General features: G+C 43.3%; 1 protein-coding gene across 4 annotated transcripts in view; it reads right to left on the reverse strand.

The window, feature by feature from the left end:
* Positions 1-9990: 9990 nt before the first annotated feature.
* AFTPH (aftiphilin) overlaps positions 9991-19761 on the reverse strand; it is a 41992-nt gene continuing 32221 nt past the window's right edge. For 2 of the 4 annotated variants that reach the window (XM_082277012.1, XM_082277011.1), the window contains 2 exons: positions 16839-16962; positions 9991-11144 (listed from right to left, as the gene is read on the reverse strand). In XM_082277012.1, the coding sequence (XP_082133138.1) occupies positions 11000-11144; positions 16839-16962 (269 nt within the window). In that variant the 3' untranslated portion in view covers positions 9991-10999. Of the gene's footprint in view, positions 11145-16838; positions 16963-19761 lie in introns of those variants that run through there. The other 2 variants (XR_014226248.1, XM_082277014.1) reach the window with 2 other exon arrangements.

Raw genomic sequence — 19761 nt, forward strand, 5'->3', positions numbered from 1 at the left:
CTCACATCAGGGAGGAACCAGCTGTCTCCAACCCTGCTCCGAGCAAAAAGGAGCTGCAAACCTCCACGGTGGATATGGCTTTTAGCCCTGCACACTTGGAGTGGGAGGCAAGGGAGTTCCAGCACCGACTGCACAGCTCCAGTTACCACTTCTGTCCTTCAGCCAAAGACAGCAGCTTGTCATCCCTTCCCCCTCCAGGTTACAGCACCCCACAAAACATGCAGGCTTTGCAGAGGGGCTTCCCAGCCTGCCTTAAACAATGAGCAAGGTTGGTTCTGTGCCGAAGAGCATGGAGAGCTGGAGTTCCTACACCCAGGACCTCTGCAGTCCCTGGCCACCTCCCTGGAAGAGACAAGCTGCAGGGAGCTCCCGACACACACATTCCTGTCCCTTGCACTTACTCCTGGTTTTGCATCTCCTGTGGTGCACCAGATAAACATCTTCAAATCTCCCCTCACAGCCTTTTGGGAGCAGAGCTTTTCCCTTGTCAGAGGTCTCTAGCCCAAGGCAAGCACATGCAGCGTACCATGATGGATCAGAGCCCAGAGACTCACTTATTCCTTAGAAAACTGCAGGCCCTCAGACTACCAGACCCCACACCACCAGGTGAAACCCACAGAAGATAGGATGTGGTGCCACTGGTTCTCCTTCCAGCAGAGGACAAAGAGCTGGGGTTCTGTAAGCACCCTGATCACCACTGCAGCACCAAAGATGAGCAGCTCCCATGTGCACCGTGCTCATGAGACACATCTGTACCAGCCCAAACAGCATCCAGTACCTCTCAGAACAATTCCAGCTGCAGGAAATGTCTCCCTGTATCAATCACTGCGTGTGTGTATAATCATATATAACTGTGTATGATAATTGTTCAAAATCAGCTCCTCACAGCAAACTCTGGACAGGGAAAATGGTCTGGGAAGCATTAATTACACAAAAAGCAAACGCAAATCCCTATTATTTGACACTTAAGTTGAAGTGTTTTGCTAGAGAGTGCAGCCTTGAGTTCATCAGCCCCTTCTGTGACCAGCTCCAAACAGGCACCAAACAGTCACTCTGTGACTGTAGCATCTTTCCTGACCCTGGCATCTCTCTCTTCAGGGAAAAGACACCTGTAACTCTGCGGCTGCACTTCTGCAGCTCCAACTGCAGGAGAGCCTTAAAACTAACTTTTGTGAGTTATTTAGTTTCCCACATGCGAGTCTGTCTTGCAGGAGAAGAGCAAGGCCTACCTCTGTCTCGCTTTCCTCTTTTCCAGGGGCGGGTCCATTTTTGGGGAGCTCACAGCAGCAGTGGGGTCTGCAGCACTCTGTCAGGCAGGAGGGAAAAGCAAGCCCTGTTGAAAGTGGAGCATCATCTCCCTTGTGGTCCTGCCAGCGTTCCCTCGCCCGCCTCCACCTGTTTGGGTTGCTGAGAAGAAACCAGAGCCTATTATCAGGCTGGCTGCTTTGTCAGGTGCTCCTTTGATGTAAATTCAGACACGATAAGATGTGCTGATGGCAGCAAACAGCCAGAGAGAACCGAACGTGCCCTGCACGGTGACCTGCAGGGATTAGAGCGAGCGGGGCTGTAGACAAGTCACGGAGATTAAATGTGAACGAGCTGAGAAGTCTTGGGAGAAGCACCCAGGGAGGCAAAAATAAGCAATGCAGACAGAAAATAGGAAAAGAAGGCAGACCAAGGATTGACTAGACCCTACTAATGCATAAATCAAAGTCTTTCCCCACCTCTTGATGCTTTAGCTGTACCACAAGGCTCCTGCTCCACTTGCTGCTGGGCAGCCAGCTGAGAGAAACCCTTCGTGCACCTTTGCTGTATTCTGCCTGTCACAGTTGTCACTGCAGAACCAACTCAGCCCTTAGAGGAGAAAAAAAAACAGGCTTCCCCCACCCACCCCTTTCTTTCATACTTTTTCAAAAATTTGTGGAGAGCTGCTGACACAAGTTCCTTGAAATCAGCACTGTTCTGCTAATCCGTGTCTGCAGAGGCCCCTTCTGCTTCCATCCTGTAAATTCAAGGAAAGCCTACCTGGAGCTAAGGGCACTCCAAGTAGCTGACTTCCAGCAGCTGCCTTTTGCAAGGGTAGAGGACCAGGAGGCCTGCAAGGCCAGAAAATCCCATGCCCACATCTAAGTTGAAGCAATCCCATGGCCATGCAGCTTTCCTTCCTGCAAATCTGTCCCTGCCTGCAGCTCAGCTGCATTTTGCAAGGTTTCTTGAAAATTTGGAGAGTGGGGCTCTGCTTTTGAAGGTGGAAACATTTAATTTGGGGCAGTATAGCACACCATTGCACTACTTCATGCTTTCATTTTTTAACTGTTGCTAGTGGCGATGTTCTGCCCCTGCAACCTCTCAGATTTGAGGACCACTACTGATTTATGGACCACTCAGCAGTGTGCCAGGTGACAGATGGTATTAAGACACCCAGATCCAGGGGGAAAACCAAAGAGCACCAGAGAAAAGTACTTTTTTCACTGATCAACCTTTCTGCAGCTAAAGGAGGCCTGATGCCTTTATTACAGGCACACACCTTTGGAATCCCAGTTGCAGACAGCATTTTCTGTATCCATCAAAAAGAGAAGTTCTCTAGCAACAACACCAGAAGAACTGCCAAATTCCTCCAGCAAACACCATAAAATCCCCCTTGCCACTGCACACCATGGCTCTTCTCACCAGGGCAGCCACACTGTGTCACATTTGGAAACACAAGGGTGAATTGTCAACCCTGCTGATCAGAAGTGGCAGAGCAAGACGTCAGTCAGGCAGATTTCTGCACACCAGGCCTATTATTTGCTAATGAGATTTCAGTTGTGATCCTCCTGACTCAAAACACACTCCAGAGATCAGAACACTCAGAAATTTGTTGACAGCAAGTCCTGGACTCTCTCCCCTCATGCTGTGGTGCCAGGCTGGCCTGGGCAGTGCTGCACCTCACCAGGTATCTCCCTGCACCCACTCCCAGTGTCAGGGGAAAGTGGCTTTCACAAGGAGATGGAAATTCAAACTGCACATTTCAGCAGTGTCCTGAGCCAGGTTAACCTCCACAGTGCCACCACGGTCCTCCCGTGCACTGCAGGAACCAAACACAGGGAACAGGAGGAGCCTGTGCCAGCTGCAATGGTCCTACAAGCTGGAAAGGACCAACCTTCCTACCTGTTTAGTCCTGGACTGGGGAGAATTGGCTCAGGCCACCTCTGGAATGAAAGAACAGCTTTCCTAAGGACTGAGCTCATACTGCCAGCTTGCTAAGGAGCTGCATTAATTGGAAACCTAAAGGACAGCTGTTTGTTCCTCCCTTTCCACCCTGCTTCCTCCTTCCCAGCCAAAGGAGAGGGCAAGTTACCAGAGGAGACTTCATCTAGGTGGCCAAGGATAGAGACAAAGGGAGAGGACATCCCTTCAAAATGGAAAAGGGGGGGAAAATTGTAGCCTTAAGTGCACAAAGCAGCCATACAACAGCTCCTTTTGCCATTGTTAGAGGGAGGCAGCTCAGTCCAAGGGAGAGTGGAGTAACCTGCAAGAGTTTGAACAGCTGCAGAACACCCGTCGCCAGCTGCATGTTGATTCTTAACTCGCTTCAGCATTAACTTAGTGACAAAAGGCTTTAGTGCTCCTAATGAAAACACAGTCCCTGCACCAGTAAAATAACACAGCCTTATAAAAAAACCCTTTTGGTAGCAGAATTCGTGTGCAAACAGGTTTCAGGTCCAAGTTGTTGAGATCGGGACAAAATGTTTGATGATACTTGGGGCTGGAGACAGAGGGGAAAGGGAGGATTTGAAAGCGTTAGGGGGACGATTCATGACTGCTTTTGATTTGTTTCCAAAATATTCATGTTTTCTATTTGTGTTAAGGCTCCCTGTAGTTTAGAAGCAAAAATGTGATCCAAAAAGGCCTTATGGATCCTGAACCAGCCTTTGCATTTTTGAAAGTGCCTGTTAGGTACTTTCCACTCTGCTCTGAATTCCTGTGGAAGCTGCTCCCACATCTTTCTCCAAGACTGTTGTGAGCAACTGAAGGGCTTTAGGGAGAGATTCAGCAAATCTTGTCACCTTGTCTTCTGTAAACTCCTTGGACTGGTGAGCATAAAGGAGTAAGAAAAACCCAAACCAGCAGTCCAGCTACTCATGGAGTGTCTGCACACAGCTGCCAGCGTTCACTTGTTGCTCTTTGTGGACAGTCTCCTCACACACCTCTTTTCCGCAGCTGAAGAAGACCTGAAAAACCAGCTCCAACCACAGCAAAAATTACAATTCAGACAGTATCACAGCTCTGCAGACCTGACTGACAGCCCAAGGGGACACTAGAATATAGACATTAGACAGAGACAGTTCTGCCATGACCACACACATGTCCTCTGCATGTCCCACTGTACCTCAATCTGCTCCTCTGACCACAGAGCTGTCCACTGGCTTTGGAAAGGCACGTTGGGACAAAGTTGTGTGGCAGGAGCAGCAGGACTGCCCTCCTTTCCTGTGTCACTGTGTGGTCTCTCAAGCAATAGGAGAGACCCTTACTAGCTGTTCTTGGCCCTATTTATATCAATAAGCTGCAGCTGACGATTAGAAATGTGGAACTAGCACGGGAGAAGCCAATTTGTCTGCTCCTTTTACTACTGCAGTTGGAGTCTGTGACAGACAAACTCCCCAAAGTGGCACAAGGTGCTGCATCCATGCCACCAAAAGTGCTTGGGGTGGGATGGGCTTTTTCCCCCAAGAAACAAGTCCAAAGGGTTTACCCCTGTGCAGAGCCAGCCCAGCTGTGACAGCATGGCTCACGAGGATAGAGCTGAACACCACAGAGGTCTTTGGGGTTCGTACTGTGGTGAGGTCTGGGGTGCTCACTGCATCACAGCACGAGACCACAGCTCCCTGAGGTACCCTGCACAACTCCTTTTCCTATGAGGTATCCTGCTGAGCAGCTGGAGGCCAGGCAACACAATAAGGTTTGATCCAAAGAACTTGCTTTTCTCCCCATGTGCAATGCCTCCTGAAGACCAGCTCAGGCAAGACAACACTTCCTGCTGTTTATAAGATGAAGACAGTCCTGAAAACTACACCTGGCCCTCAGCGAACTGCCCTCACTGCAGTTCTGTGCTGAGGGAAATGAACACCGAGTGTTTTATCACTTAAAGAGTCAAAATCAACTGAGACACGTTTCATTGGAAAAGCGAAAACAAAAGCACAGAGAAGGCTGCTGAGCTGAACCTGCACCTCAGCTTCTCCCTCCCCAATTAACTTCATTGCTTTAAATAAGGAAGGCAAGGCTCACACCATGACAACGATCCCAGCAGAAAACCTACTTGTATCCCCGAGCAGGTTTGCTTGCTGGACCTGGTGTGAACCATGCAAACGCAAGGACCTGCCCACGCAGGAGCACCAACAAACCCTGATGAGCAAGGATCACTCACAGCAGCTCCACTGACAGTAGGGGTAGCAAATGTCACCCTGGGCACACAACCAGTGAGGGCACAGGTGACAGCCCAGCAGAATCCCATAGGGAATACAGCCCAACCTGATGCCTCACATCAGTTTATTGCACACATGGGTACATATTCTAAACACACAAAACTATGCCAAAAGGATCATTAAGCATATGGAAAACCATGCCAGAAGAATCATTAAGGCTGTTTAGGCAAACATTAAAAAATATGTACAATACCTTAATTTGACTCTCCTTTGAATTATTTTGTTTTCCACAGGACCCCAGTGTCTTTTAGTTCAATGAGAAGGGTTTGTTGTTTTTTTTTGCCCCTTTGTTGCTGCAGAAGTAGCCCCAAGCCTTACTTGAGGCACACAATCCAACTGCTGTATGGTGTACAGCACTAGGAACCCCTGCAGGTATGTGCCAGGTCAGCAGGGTCCTGACACAATCAGCGGATCTGCAGGAGATGACTCAGAGACCCTAAACTAGGAAAATACTTTTCTTTGGTGACCACGTAGCGAATCCAGACATGAGACAGTCAGAATTCCCCTCTGCCTTTGAGATGTGTGTGAGACCTGTGCCAGATGAGTCCTTCTCAGCTATTGCTGACACAGAGCAGGATGGCATTTCAAAGAGTCGATCTTCACAACCCATCTGTAACACAGGGTTAACAACATATATTACATTTTTAAGTACAGGTTGACAAGGTGAAAACAAGAGCTCCATCAGTTTTGGATGCATCACACGTGCACCTGACCCCCAGTGCCACAGAGCCACGACTGAGTATCAAACAAGCAAAGCTCCTAATTGCTTAAGCTACATCCCAGAGAAATTAGCATTTCTGCACATCCCAATCAGGCAACTCATGCTGTGCACCAAATGACAGAAGTGCACAAGTGACCTGCAAAAAAAGCTGGCATGGCCAGCTGCTCCCAGCCAGGAGAGCATCACACTCCCCTGTGCCTTCTCAGCAATTTCCACATAAGGCCACCCCATCCCCTTCTACTGCAGGAAGCAGGGGCCCTTCAGAGAAGAGTTTCACTGCACTACGCTGATTCAGAGAATAAATCTGCACAGGACATGAGGCAAGGATCAGGTGAAAACAGGAGGATATGTAAGCAACAACTATCACATTGCAGACACATGACAGGACTGAAGCTGCAGTTCCAAATCTGTGGCAGAGCTTTGCTTTGGAGGATTTGATTTTATACCTACAGCCTGGAATTATAATGTACCTCCTTATCTAAAAATAATTCTTTAAAAAGGCCTTCTAACATCTGGACTTGTATCGATGCTAAGACAGGCACCAGCAGCTGCATTTAAACCCCTTAGTCTGCAACCCAGCTCTCTACCAACAATAATTGACAGCAATAGCAGGGCTGCAGTGATGCAGCTCCCACTCACCCCACGGCTGTGACACATTTCCTCTGCAGAACAGCGACTCAGACCCTTGGGTCTCTGAGGCTCAGTTCCAGATTTTGGAGAAAAGCAGCCAGTGGGCACAGTGTGTGCACCTGTAATCCAGCCCAGGCTTTCCCTTCTCTCCAAATGCTCCTGCTCCTCATGCTTGTATCCCACTTTCTCTACCACCTGCTCTTCCTACAGCTATCCCAGCTGCCTATACTCTGAATCCTGCTTCACCTTCTTATTTCTCCTACTCAGAGCTTCTGCTGAGCTCTTGCTTTGTGTTTTCTTCCAGCTCCTCCTCCCCTTGTTTTCAGTCCTCTGAATTTGAATGTGTTGTTTCTTCCCATCTCCTTTCACGTTCCAGGCTCCCTGGAGGGAGCAGATTAGGTGCTTGCTGCCTTTAGTGCCTGTGTTCTTTGGCAGAGGCCAGAAGACAAAAAACTTCTGATTTTGTAGCAGACGCTCCTAGCAGGTACTATGCAATTATTAGACGACATACGCTTTTAAAAATTATATTCAAGTGTATTTTGCAACTATCCTGTATTTTCAAGATGCTCTGAAATTTAGAAGACAAATATGCAGAGTTGCAGAACTGGCACAAAATGTAAATGGTTGGACCAAGGGTGATGCATCTTACATGCACTGAGCTAAGTCTCCCTCACATCCTATAAAGCCCACCAGATATTCAGCTCAAGTGCAGTAGTCCAGCAACAAAACTTTCCACACAACAATTTCATTACCAGGCAAAATTCTGTATAACTCAATGTGACAAAAAGTTAACTTCAGTACACACTCAATGCATTTGAGGACATGTACACACATTATTTGCAAGCTTTACTTTTGGCATCTCAAAATGAATTTGCTGAGCTAATGATATTCTGAGAAGGTGTCAACATTCCGGGTGCTGTGGGCAGTCCAGCACTGCCAGCACCTGCAGCAGGTGGTGGGGCTCTGGGTAAGGCAGAGCTGAACCCCCAAGTCTCACAGCACAGTCTTTCAGATAACACAAGCAGAGCCCAACCCTTCTTAGCAGTCACTCAGGAGCCTGCAGCCCCCTTCACAGTGGGATCTTTGGATTTTGCTTCATGGCCATGTGCCAACTCAGGGAATTGCATCTGAACCAGGTGTCCTCCGCTGCTTGTGCTGGACGGGCACATAAGCACTTGCTCCTCAATGGCACCAGTTCTGGGGTGAAAGTGATGCACCCTGACATGTCTGGTGACAATGCACAGCAACCCAAATGTGCACAAAGTATCTGTTGCCATCCTGCCCATAAGCCTACTGGCAAGATTAAACTAGACAAGGCATGTTGTGTCACTGGGAACAGCACGGAAGGACAACCCCGATGCAGCCGAATCTGTTAGCCAAAATTTTCTGCATACGAACAAAGCTGCCTGTACAAGACAGGAGAGAGGCAAGAGGATCCTGTCTGTCCATCCCACCATCAGCAACAAAAAAGGAGGCTTAAGCAAGGAGACAAAAAGCAGTGCTGTGTTTTAAGGCAGGCAGCATCCACCTCAAAAGGCTGAACTTCGATTGTAAGCTTTATGTCTTTCAGCAGTGCAAAGGTCTGTGGGATGCAGAAAGAACATAAACACCCCATAAACACACTCAGGTTTCACAAAGTTTCAGATTGGTACATCAGTCACAATAGAAATCTCCTTTTTCCCCTCCCCCATCCATGGTAGGCCACCAGAACTGCACTCGGAGACTGGAAGACAAATGGGCAGCTGCCTCTGGAGGCAATTGTGAGGAGACTAAAGATCAACTTGCAGCTGGCACTTCCACCCCCACCTCTCCTTAATACTTCAGTCCACTCGCTGCCAGACAAGGATCATGAGTCAGCTCCTAAACATATTCTCCCTGAAACAATAGCTATAGCTCTGTGCTGCAGCTATCCCACTGCTCCCGCTCCAAGGGACACGCCACAGTCACGGAAACAAAGGCACCAATTTTAACCTACAGCAGCCCAACACCAGAACTGAATGATATAATAAGCATGTACTAAAGAATACTATGCTAAACCTGGGAGATTAGCAAAGCTAATTTCAACATGTAACAGGCATGAAGTCAGTGCTGTAATGAAAACCTGCAGAAACAGCAAACAGACGTGGTTTTGGGGCTACACGGTAAAGCAGATGGCTTTTGCTTAAACCTTTTCTGCTACAACAGGGTGCAGTTTGATACCACATCACTGTACGCTGCAATACTAATTAGAGGGCAAAGGAGACAATTTAGCATTTACAAATTAACTTTATCACAGCCATAGAAGCTGCTCTCTCAATTCTGAGCAGCCACCACTCACTGAAACTCCTGTATTCACAAAGATGGAACCCCAGCACTTGTCTCCCAAAGACATTTCAAGAAGTAAAAAGCTTCCTTTTGCAAGGACAACCTTTCAGCTTACCCAGCTAATGGCATCAAACTCAGGCTTTTCTGACCCAAGTGCCGTCAGACAACAAAGAACTCAAAGAATAGATAAAAAAACACACTAGAGATTTCTCAGAACTAGATGTTAAGTGATGAACTGGTGGTAACGACTGAGCACTTAAAGAGCTGTGCACATAGTAAAGGCATGGAAGAGTCTATGTCCATGCACCATCAAGAAATAGCAGCACCCAGAACATGCCTTACCTGCAGCCAGTCCACTGAGACCCTCTGATGAGATGTTGCTCACAGAGCTACAGCGCAAGCTAACATGAGAGGAGACTTCAGTGACTGCTATGTTTCTTTTTTTTCTGTAGCTAAGAAATCAGCAAACCCAGTTGTCCTTTCTCGCCTCACCTAGCTGGTGTTGCTTACAGCTGAGTATTGCCAATTGCTCTGAAGAAGTCTCTAACCTCAAATATCATGAGCCACATTGCCCTGCAAGCCAGAAAGGAAACTGGAGACAGAAGTAAAAGACTGACTCCCAGAGAAAGGAGGACTGAAGGAAAGTCCGCAAGACCCTACCAGGAGTGGTTTGTGGGACTGCGCAACACAAATTAGAAGGTCTTACTGCTAACACAGTGAGCACATCAATTTTACCACCAACAGAAAGGTGAGGAATGCACACATTCTGTAAAAAAAGAGAGCAGGCTATATACATATGTATCTTTTAAATTATTTTATTTTGTGTAAGCTAAAAGGAAATTTACACACTTAAATCTCAAAAGACCTTGGGCATGCATATTGACCTTTTTAGAGGTTCTTCGACATAGCTCTCTTTTTTCCATAGGAATTTCCCCAGACATTTACAACCCATAGTTTTTTACTGTATATACAGCCTAAAACCATAGCAATCTATGATTATGTCATTTTACACTGTGCAAAATCAAACAGGAATAGTGGTACAACAGAACATAAAAATTTTTAACAGGTAAATTTCATTGTAAGACATTCATATTGTTTTGGTCCTTCTTTTCCAAATCAAACTGATTAAAAGCAGACAATCTTCTAATGACAAAAAAAAAAAAAAAAATCAAGTGTTTAGACAGTAATCCATAACTGGAACAAGAAATTACTGACAGTATACCTTTCAAAAGGCCATATAGTGACAGAGCCATACTATTGAAGTTCAAGAACATAAAAACTGATCAGCCAACCAATCAAACAGGGGGAGGGGATGGGGGAAAAGAAAAGGAAAAACACATCTTAAGCTTGTTAAAACACAAAAGAAATTACTGGGTTTTAAAGAAACAATAACTGAAAAACCCACAAAAGGGACAACATAACCTTTTGATTTTTTTTCCAGCAAGAAGTATTTTAATGTATGCAGGAAAGAAAAAGTTGCTCAATGCAATCAGAAAGTCTTAAGGGGGAGCTTCACAGATTGTGAAGATCAAAGTTTTCATTATGTGTTGATAGGATTTTTTTTTTTTAACTTTTAAAAGTTTTTTAAGAAGGACACCACCAGTGTATTTCACAAAGACATAAATGTATACAGCCCAGCACAACAAAAAGAATAGATCTTCAAAAAGATTTACCCCCAATTATTTACATTTTTCTCTAATATAAATTTAGGACTCCAGTATGTAAATAAATATACATTACTATGTATACCTTTCTAGTGCTGCTTACCAACAAATCATCTGAACTTGATATTTTTTTAATTAAAGCAAGATTGCTTTTTACGACCCGCAGAGGGAAGAAAAAAAAAAAAATCAATAGGAAACGTCCAATTCACATCACTTTAGTCTACCTTTTCTTGGCAGCTTGTTGAAGGTGTTAATGTGGCTGGGAACATCAACACCTTGGCATGCATGAAAGTTAAGTCAGGAAGGCTAGAAATCACCTTGGCAGCCTCTTCACTAAGATGCTCTTCCTTTTTAGGCTTCCTGTTGGGAAGAAAAGAACAAAGTGCATTAATCCAGTACCTGATATCCCTGGGATCACTGAAAGAATCACTGATTGAAGCAATGTTCTGTCAGCTTGTCTCCCACTGACAGGCACTTCTGTAAGCTACTTGAAGGTAGTCTAATGTTATAATACCTACCTGCCTACCAATAATGTGTTAACAGAGAGAGTCAGCAAAATGTTCCTGTGTATATTGTTGCAATAAGGAAAAGTCCTATTCAAATGGTAATTTTTACAGATTTTTTTCTTTTTTTTAGCAGCTTCAAGAGTCAAGAGACTCACTTGAAGAGACAACCATGCCCATATTCTAGAGATAAAACAGTAGGAGCATTAGTTCTGAAGTACCTAAATCTGCTACAATCTTCAAAAATAAAATGGAAAAGATCTTAAAAGGACATTAAGAAACTCCTAAGTTACTTCTCAAGAATTTAAAAATAAAAACACACTTATGCTGTGTTTTCAACATGATTGTTCTCAGACTGCACATCATGCTACTCTACACTGTGATCCCAAAATCTTTTTTCCCTTCAGGATTCAACAGTAGCAAAAGGTGCCTCACAAATAAGCGTATGTACTCAGTTTGAAGTGCTGGAGTATGAGTAGCCATGACACATTCAGCAGTTTGGGAATCACTAGGGTTTACTTTGCCTTTTGCATTATTCACAAGAATTACTGAGCACAAATGAATAAAGAAGTCTGAATCCCATGTCGCTTGGTTCTCACTATTATGCAAAAACTCACACTTCCCAAGTAAAATGAAGCCTGGCTCAGTCTGCTACAGACCCCCCTCCTTTGCCCAAGCATCCATACTTTACACACATCTGGCTTATCTTTGAAGAACACTGCCTACTACTAGAAATACCCAGTTTTCCATCAAACATTATTCCAGTTTCAAAAAGGCACCTGCTAAATCCTGTAATGATATAAGAAATTCCAACTGAATAAGCTCCCTCACGTTTGGGGGAAAAAAGCTGAGACAAAATGCTTGAACCAAAGAAACTACTTTCCCTAGAACACTTCAGAAATTTCCTTTCTGTATCTGGTCTTATAGATAAACTTTAAACCTAGCCCATGAGAGGGCAATGTCCACTCCAATCATGAAGCAGCATGTACTTATACTTTTTGTCAACCCCCATGAGGATTGTTTCCTCAGCTGAGCAGAGACCAGTGGAAAGCAAAGGGCTACATGTTTGCTTTCACAGCAGCCTCAGAATTCCTTAGCTAGAAGAAAAAAAGAGCTGGAGTCAAACGCATCCTTGACATCTGATGATAGTGTTGACCATCGTCACTGATCATTGTGCTGACACTGAACTATTACTTTTGTTTGCTACCTGAAATCTCCACTCGATGGAAGTTCTCTAGATGAGGCAGTCTAAACACTAAATCTGACTTACCTTCACAGAATAGCAGTATTTTTTTTTCTCTGCTGCAGTGGAATTTCACGAGCTACTGACTAGGCAGATTACCAAATTCTAGAGGATAAACAAAGCTGTGTGCTGGATTTACTGAAGGAAGAAGCAGAGAGCCAATATGTGCCTCCTCTAACAACTTCACAGTCAGCTCTGTTTGTACTCAAAGGACTATCTCTGAGCTGTTGAAATGTGGTTCTCACCCACCACTGTGTTATCAGTATCTGGTGCCACTATTAATAATCACTTACCACAAGCCCCTTAAAGGTACAAACTCCTGGTGATCAAGGACTTAGAGCTAACAAAGGAGTGTTTGACAGAGGAAGCCAAAGGAAGAGGGCTGCCTTGGAGATGTTCCTGTAATTGTTCATCAGGCGAGATGGAGCTCACACACTCCTTGCTATTTATATTTCTCTTCCTCCTCTGCTCAGCTGCAGCATGCTGAGAAGTGGCACTGCCGGGTCCCAGACGCAGCGCTGCGCTGCATTCCATGGTCACGTGCAGAACTTTTACCACAGGACAGTGCCACCACTCCTGCTGTACCAGCTGCTCTCACTGCACATCAGGCACACCAGCGAGCCCAGTCAGGTGTCCATCTCATTCAGTTACCAAATGCTCCCCTTCTGGCTGGAGGCCCTTTGCAATAATTTATCTACTCCAAAGCAACGTAAAAAGTATCTCTAAAGCAGGACAAGCTAACACACTAACACAGCAACCACTGCTTAACTATGACCAAGACAGAGCTACAGATACAATCACTTGGTAATGAGACTCAAAGCCCTTTTTGAAATCATCTCAGTGCAGAAAGGAGTGAGATGGCCAAAATTCTCCATGGAGAGAGGCAGGTTCCTCTGCATTACAATAAAACTAGACACTGCAAGTACCCTTTCTGGGTAACAATCAATGCTTTTGCTAGCAAATATCACCAGGGCAACCCTAAAGAATTACTCACTAACTCCCTAATTTTAAAAGACAAAGTAACATCATCACTGCAGACAGGTTTTACCCTTAAAACTTAGCAAACTGCCTACTAACTGTGATGTCCTTTAATAGAGGCAAGAGAAATAACTATGCATTAATTTCAGGCACATCTTTTGCTGAAGATGTTCCTGTTGCCAAGAGCTTCTTTTGCTGAGCCCTGATGAGTGGAGGAGAGCCTTGCAGAGCTTCTCCTGCTCATGCTGTCCTCGTTTCTGGGTGCCATGGCTTAAAGAACAGACACCTGAGTGAGCAGACTGTCAGTGGCAGCTGTATTACTCATGTCTGCTTTGGAATCAGAACTTCTGATTACAAAACCATGAAAGGACCCATCCCTGGATCAAAACAAGGTCTCTGCCTCATTCAGGTTTCAAAATAATCCTCTACAGCACACTTCGTCCCCATCCATCTCTTCTCTTACACTAGGTTACATTTCCTCCCAAGAAGGAGGACAGGAGGGATACCCCTACCCAAGCATTTGTACCAGCTCCTCTACCCCTGGGCACCACATTTCAAAGGCATGTTAACACTAAGCCACAAGAAACGAACCAGACTGACAGGCAGGAAAGGTGTTGGAGGAAAATTTAACAAGAAAGAGGGAATGCTTTGTCCATCCATCACTTGAATGTCACTGCTCTGTTTTGCATTCCAACCCCTTCCTGCAGCATTCAAGTCTTTCAGGGCTTCAGTCACCTCTCATGTTTGCAAAGGGTTTTGTGGATAGCATCAGCAAGGCCAGGCTTTATCAGCAACAATGAGCTGATTAGAGAAATGCACTTTAAAAACACTCTATAATTAAGAGTTAGCCTGCTCCATCCAACACCATTCCCAAGGAGTATTTCCAGTTTAAATGAAGGTTTCAGCCATTTCTTGGAAAGGTATCAGTGCTCTGCTTTCCTTCAAAAAGACAGCAGATAAACTTATGATCTCTGCCAATTCTATGGAACAAGGCAAGGCTGGAGACTCTGGAATGCTGGATCCCTGACCTTCAACACTTACTGCTGCCGTCAAGGCTTTAGGCTTACGCTGAGGGGGAAGTTTCCCCTCCTCTCCCAATGCTTTCCTGCTGAGAAACTGACTTTCTGGTTCAAGAGGTGGCTTTGCAACCAAAGACAGGGCTATTTTAGACAAAGATGATTCTTCACATGGCATCCCACAGCTGAACAACGGTATTTTCACTCTAAACTTTACCCTAAAGCTCCTGAGTTCAACCAAGTTACAGACATGGGATAGCCTCAGCACAACTGAAGCTGCCATCAAGTGATCTTAATCCATTGTTTTTGTCTTCCTCAGTCAGTTATCATGGATGTCTAATAGTCCACATTTCCAGGCTGGTGCATGAACCTTTTCCTCATTGACCTGGCTGTACCCAGCTACTCCTATTTTAAAGTTTCCAGTTCACTACAAAAGAATTTAAAAAATTGAAAAGAAAAACAAATTTATTACAAAAAGCTAACATTGTGCCACATTATTTGGCATATTGCTGAGGCTATACCTTTTTATTTCTCAGAAGGTTTCTAGCTTGAAAAAACAGACTGCTTTTCTTTTGGAGAGCATGAAATCAAGCAGAGAAAGCACTTGATATTTTTTTAAAATTCAGAGTTGATAAAAACACACAGAATGTATTAAACAGTGAACACAGCTAATCCATGTGTGCGTCTGAACTTAGCCTCCAAGCCTGAGGTCCCCAGCCTGATATAGTGCTACATCACAGATCTAGAACCAATTCCTGTTGATAAGCAATGCTCTCCAGGACAGAGGAAGAGCTCTGACATCTGGGTTAAGAGCTTTAAGAGCACAAGCAAGAGCTTTCAAGTGCATTGTGAAAGCATTGGAAAAAACCCCAAACTCCTCATATCAAAAAAGCAACAATACAGAAAAATGAGGGTCAACATTCATTTACTTCCCTGCTCCTTTGTAAACAAAAAGCTAAGACATCTTAAAGCAAGGTACAAATCTATGAGTGCAGGTACAATAAAGATACATTGGGAGTTTGCATGTCCCGCTGTGGTTACTTTAAAATTAGGTTTAGAACATAATACAAAAATATTTCAACTGTAACTATGTTTTCTAATTAATGAAAGTCAGACTTCCACTACAGTATCTCCAGGAAGAGTACGTGCACTCCATCGACACAAAAAGAGGGAATCCAAAAGACCCAAAACTCAGCATCGAAGTGGGGAGTTCCCTCTACTGGTTCTCCCTTGAAATTTCATGGCTTGTTAATTTCGTGTTCACTTTCAAAGTTATCATTGCAGGAAAACTAGGAAGACAGTTTTCTCAGTAAAAGAGCATGTTTTAAAAGAACTCTTGTAAATTACAAATTAGTCATTTTAAGCCAGCTACGTCCCACCATTACTGTGCCTCCTCCTAAGGGTTGTTGCATGAAAACATATCTGGTTTTAGAGTGCTGACTAAAGCCCAAAGCTCACTTGGGAGTGAAGATGTTACCATCTACTTGTTGCATGTTGAGGCACGCACTTCCAAAAACCCAATGTTTTACTTGGTAAAGATCCTTCAGCATTTATTTTAATGGGCACAGACATTAATAATGTTAAGATAGTCCAGGATCCTACTGCTAAGATACACATTAAAAAAATAAACCCAAAGAATACAAGCTTATAAATGGAGACACTATTCTGTACCCATTCAACAGGCCAGACTTCAAGAAAGCCATTTGATGCCTAAAGCCTTTCTAGAGATGCTACCTATTAAAAAAGCACAAAACTGCTTCACCTGTGCTCCACTAGAGCAGAAAGGACATCCTAAACCAACTACACACTCAATCCTTAACCTGCGACAGCAAAATTAAACTGATGTTTGGTCACCGAAGTTTTGACAGGTGTTAGAAATATTTGTGAAGGGACAAATAGTCATAATTATTAGTCTGTTATCATTTTACTTGTGGAACATTCAGTATTTATAAATTACACAGAGCCGAAGGAGAGTCTTCTGTCTCAGTCCTAAGTAACTGAGCTGATTCAGTTTACCCTGCTATTCTTAGGAACCAGCTCTGGTGCTAAGAAATTTGCTTCCTCCAGTTCAGTTTGGCTCTAGCTTTTCACCTTAGGTCCTGGTGATCCTCTTCCTTCAGCTCATAAACACTTTTCCATCTTATTTTAGAGTTCTACAATAATTTGAAATAAGAACTACAGTACAATGAACTTCAGATTTTAAATTTAAAGCCTTTTGACCATTCAGGAACTTCTGCCCTAAAACTGCACACACGCTTACACCTCACATTTCACACCACCCTTAGAAGACAAATGTGCAACAAAGAGACTTTACCTTGTGGATGTGCTTGCCTTCTCCACTGTGGACATGAGCCTTGCAAATGCATCAGTCACTCTGTTGCTTGTGTTGGAAGTTTCCAGTTTTGAGGTTGTCAATTCATACAACTCAGGATCCACACCTTATAGTATAAAATAATAATCAGTGATGGTTGGAGGCAAGTAGTTATAATTAGCCACAGACCAACTTGCTAGAGACTGTTTTCTGTAAACATCTGAATCATTTATAATTTCAAGATACATGAAGAGAACATGACAGAACATGTTTGCATTTCTGAAGCATCATCCTCTCTCCCCATCCTTTTTCAGCAGCTTTTTCAGCTGTAGTACAAAACACACATCTTGGATCAAGTCTGGCATACAAGGTCTCAGTCTATGAGTAAACGAAACCAATTTGATTGACTTTTTAGAGTGAAACCTCCATAAAAATGTCAGCTGTGTCAAAATGGATTGTTTCAATTACTTCAACTCAACTGCCTGTAGTAAAAGAACACTGCATGTTAACAGGGACCAACTCTTCACCTAGAGATTACAAACAACACTGGCATGCAATAGAGTGCATTTAGTATCTGGCTTTTCACTAGGGGTCGTGTTGAAATTTGAAGTGAGGAAAAGCAGCTTTTACGAAACACAGAAGTGGAATGGCATTAAAAATATGCACAGCCCTACCAAAACTTTTAGTGTGTGCTCCCTTTTCACTTTCCAAGTACTTCTAAAGCATTAAGTATCTGAATGTTTCAGCCTTGAATTCCTAGCTTCAGGTATTTGAAATCAGATGCTGAATTTTGACATCCCATTTGTCGCAAATGGATTTCAGATTTTAGCAGCAGAGGTCATTCTGAAAACAGTGCAAACAGTGGAAACCTGTATGCAAAAAATACATATGTATGAGTTAAATTCTACCTGTTTAGTACCAAGCATCACATCTCAGTAGGAAGCAGCTCTAGGATTTTTACATATTACATACTATTCCTTAAAAAAAAAAAATCTCTAGGAATTAGAATTATCAAAATAAATCATGAGGAAAGACTGTTACAACAAATTTTGTTGCATTTTAAATTGCTGATACTTCCCTAGCTACAGTTTCAGATATTTTATGCTCCATGGATTCCATGAAGTGTGCGTATGTGCCATTCACAAGGCATTTCTCAAAGACAGCACAGAATTTTTGTACATAAGCACTGTGTTTATTTACAGACACCTGTGTGCTAAACAGGTTGTGCCAGTTGGTGTGGACAACACCAAAGCATTTAATCCTACTGTAGAACAAACACTGCAAATACTGGGACCTGATGGTCCCATGCAGCTCCCTAATACAAAACCAGCATTGATTAATGTTTGCTGGTGATTGTATCCAGCTTACAAGGATCAAGATGCTTTTAGAAGTGATCCTGAAACACCAAAAGATTACTAAAAATAAATGCCAGTGCCTATTGTCCTGCCTTTACCACCAGTAACTGCAGCACTGTGTGTGCTAATGGATGATGTTAATCATCCTCAAAACTGCTTTGCATGAGCTCTCCCCAAGCAGTGTCTTGACCATTTATGCTTTTGGCACAAGTTAATTCTTCTTTTATTGTGAGGAAACTAAGCTGACCGAAATGTAAAATAAAGAAAATCATCAGGTTAAGCTGCAGGAGGTGCAAGATTTGTTCCATAAAATATGAGCTGATTAGAGATTAATCAACTGTCCTTTTAACATATATTTTTTTTTAAATCTGGACTTTCACAATTGATTTGATCCAGTTCCATGCAAAATATCAAAATATGTACTGTCCTGAGACCAGTATACCAAGACTTCTAGAAATGTCAGATGTTTACAGAAGTTAGAAATAGGAAAAATCCCAAATATTCCATAAAGTATCCACTTTCAATCAGGGAGAGGAAGCCTTGAAGAAATACATTTTGACTTGCAGAAGCCTGTGAAATCCCATTAAGGTACACATTGGAAAGCTAATTGAAGGAAGGAGCCCTTTGACATGCAACTCTGCAACAAACATTAAATGCAACCTTGTAAGTTACATCATTTAGGTATTCCCATTTACAGTCCTGTATTGGGATGTCACTGCTCAATTTACTGTTCTTTAGGCACCTCTTACTCAGCTACATTTATGTTAAGCTATTAACATGAAAAATAAAACAATACAGTAAATCTGCGGGAACATACTAGAAATGAGTAACTCCCTGTTCATAATGTGGAATGAAAATTTTTGTTAAAAAGTTATTTTGGGTACTGATGAAATCAGACTAAGACTCCAGTGTCAATCTAAAGCAAGTAAAATAAGTCTCCAAAGAAAGAATAAACTTCTACTGATAAAAGTTTCTTCTTTAAGCAAAAAAAAAAATCTAGCAATTTGTCTTTCAATTATTTTATGTATTTTTTAAGAGTTGCATATTCTCCATTTCATTCAGATGATGATAGAATATTTAAGGAAAGCACTGCAAAACCTTAATGAGATATTGAAGGAGAGTTAGCCAACCAAACCCCACACAAAGCTCCTAAACACACACACAAACACACGAGCTGCAAGCCATGAAACAAATGACTTTCCCAGAAACAAGTCAGTAGGGAAAAAAAAACCCAAAGCCAAAACAAAATAAAGAAAGAAACAAAAGGGAAAAGAAAGGGGGGGTGGGGGGAGGGAAGCATTATAGGGCATACCAGAAAAGGTGATAATACCTGTAACTTGATGAAGCAACAACATAAAAAATAAAATGCAATAAAAGACTAACAGAGTATCCCTTCAGTAACCCCTTCCAGTGTGCACACCTTCTGCACAAGCAGTAAGACATGTACCCAACTACACAAGCAGTAATACATGTACTGGGCACTGGTGACTTGTGTCAGTTGACTTGCACACACTTACAAAGAATCTGTAGGACTCAAAGCACCTTGACTTTGCTAGCTGTCACTTCCATGA

The sequence above is a fragment of the Coloeus monedula genome, assembly GCF_965178545.1.
Source record: "Coloeus monedula genome assembly, chromosome: 2".
NCBI classification, from domain to species: Eukaryota; Metazoa; Chordata; class Aves; order Passeriformes; family Corvidae; genus Coloeus; species Coloeus monedula.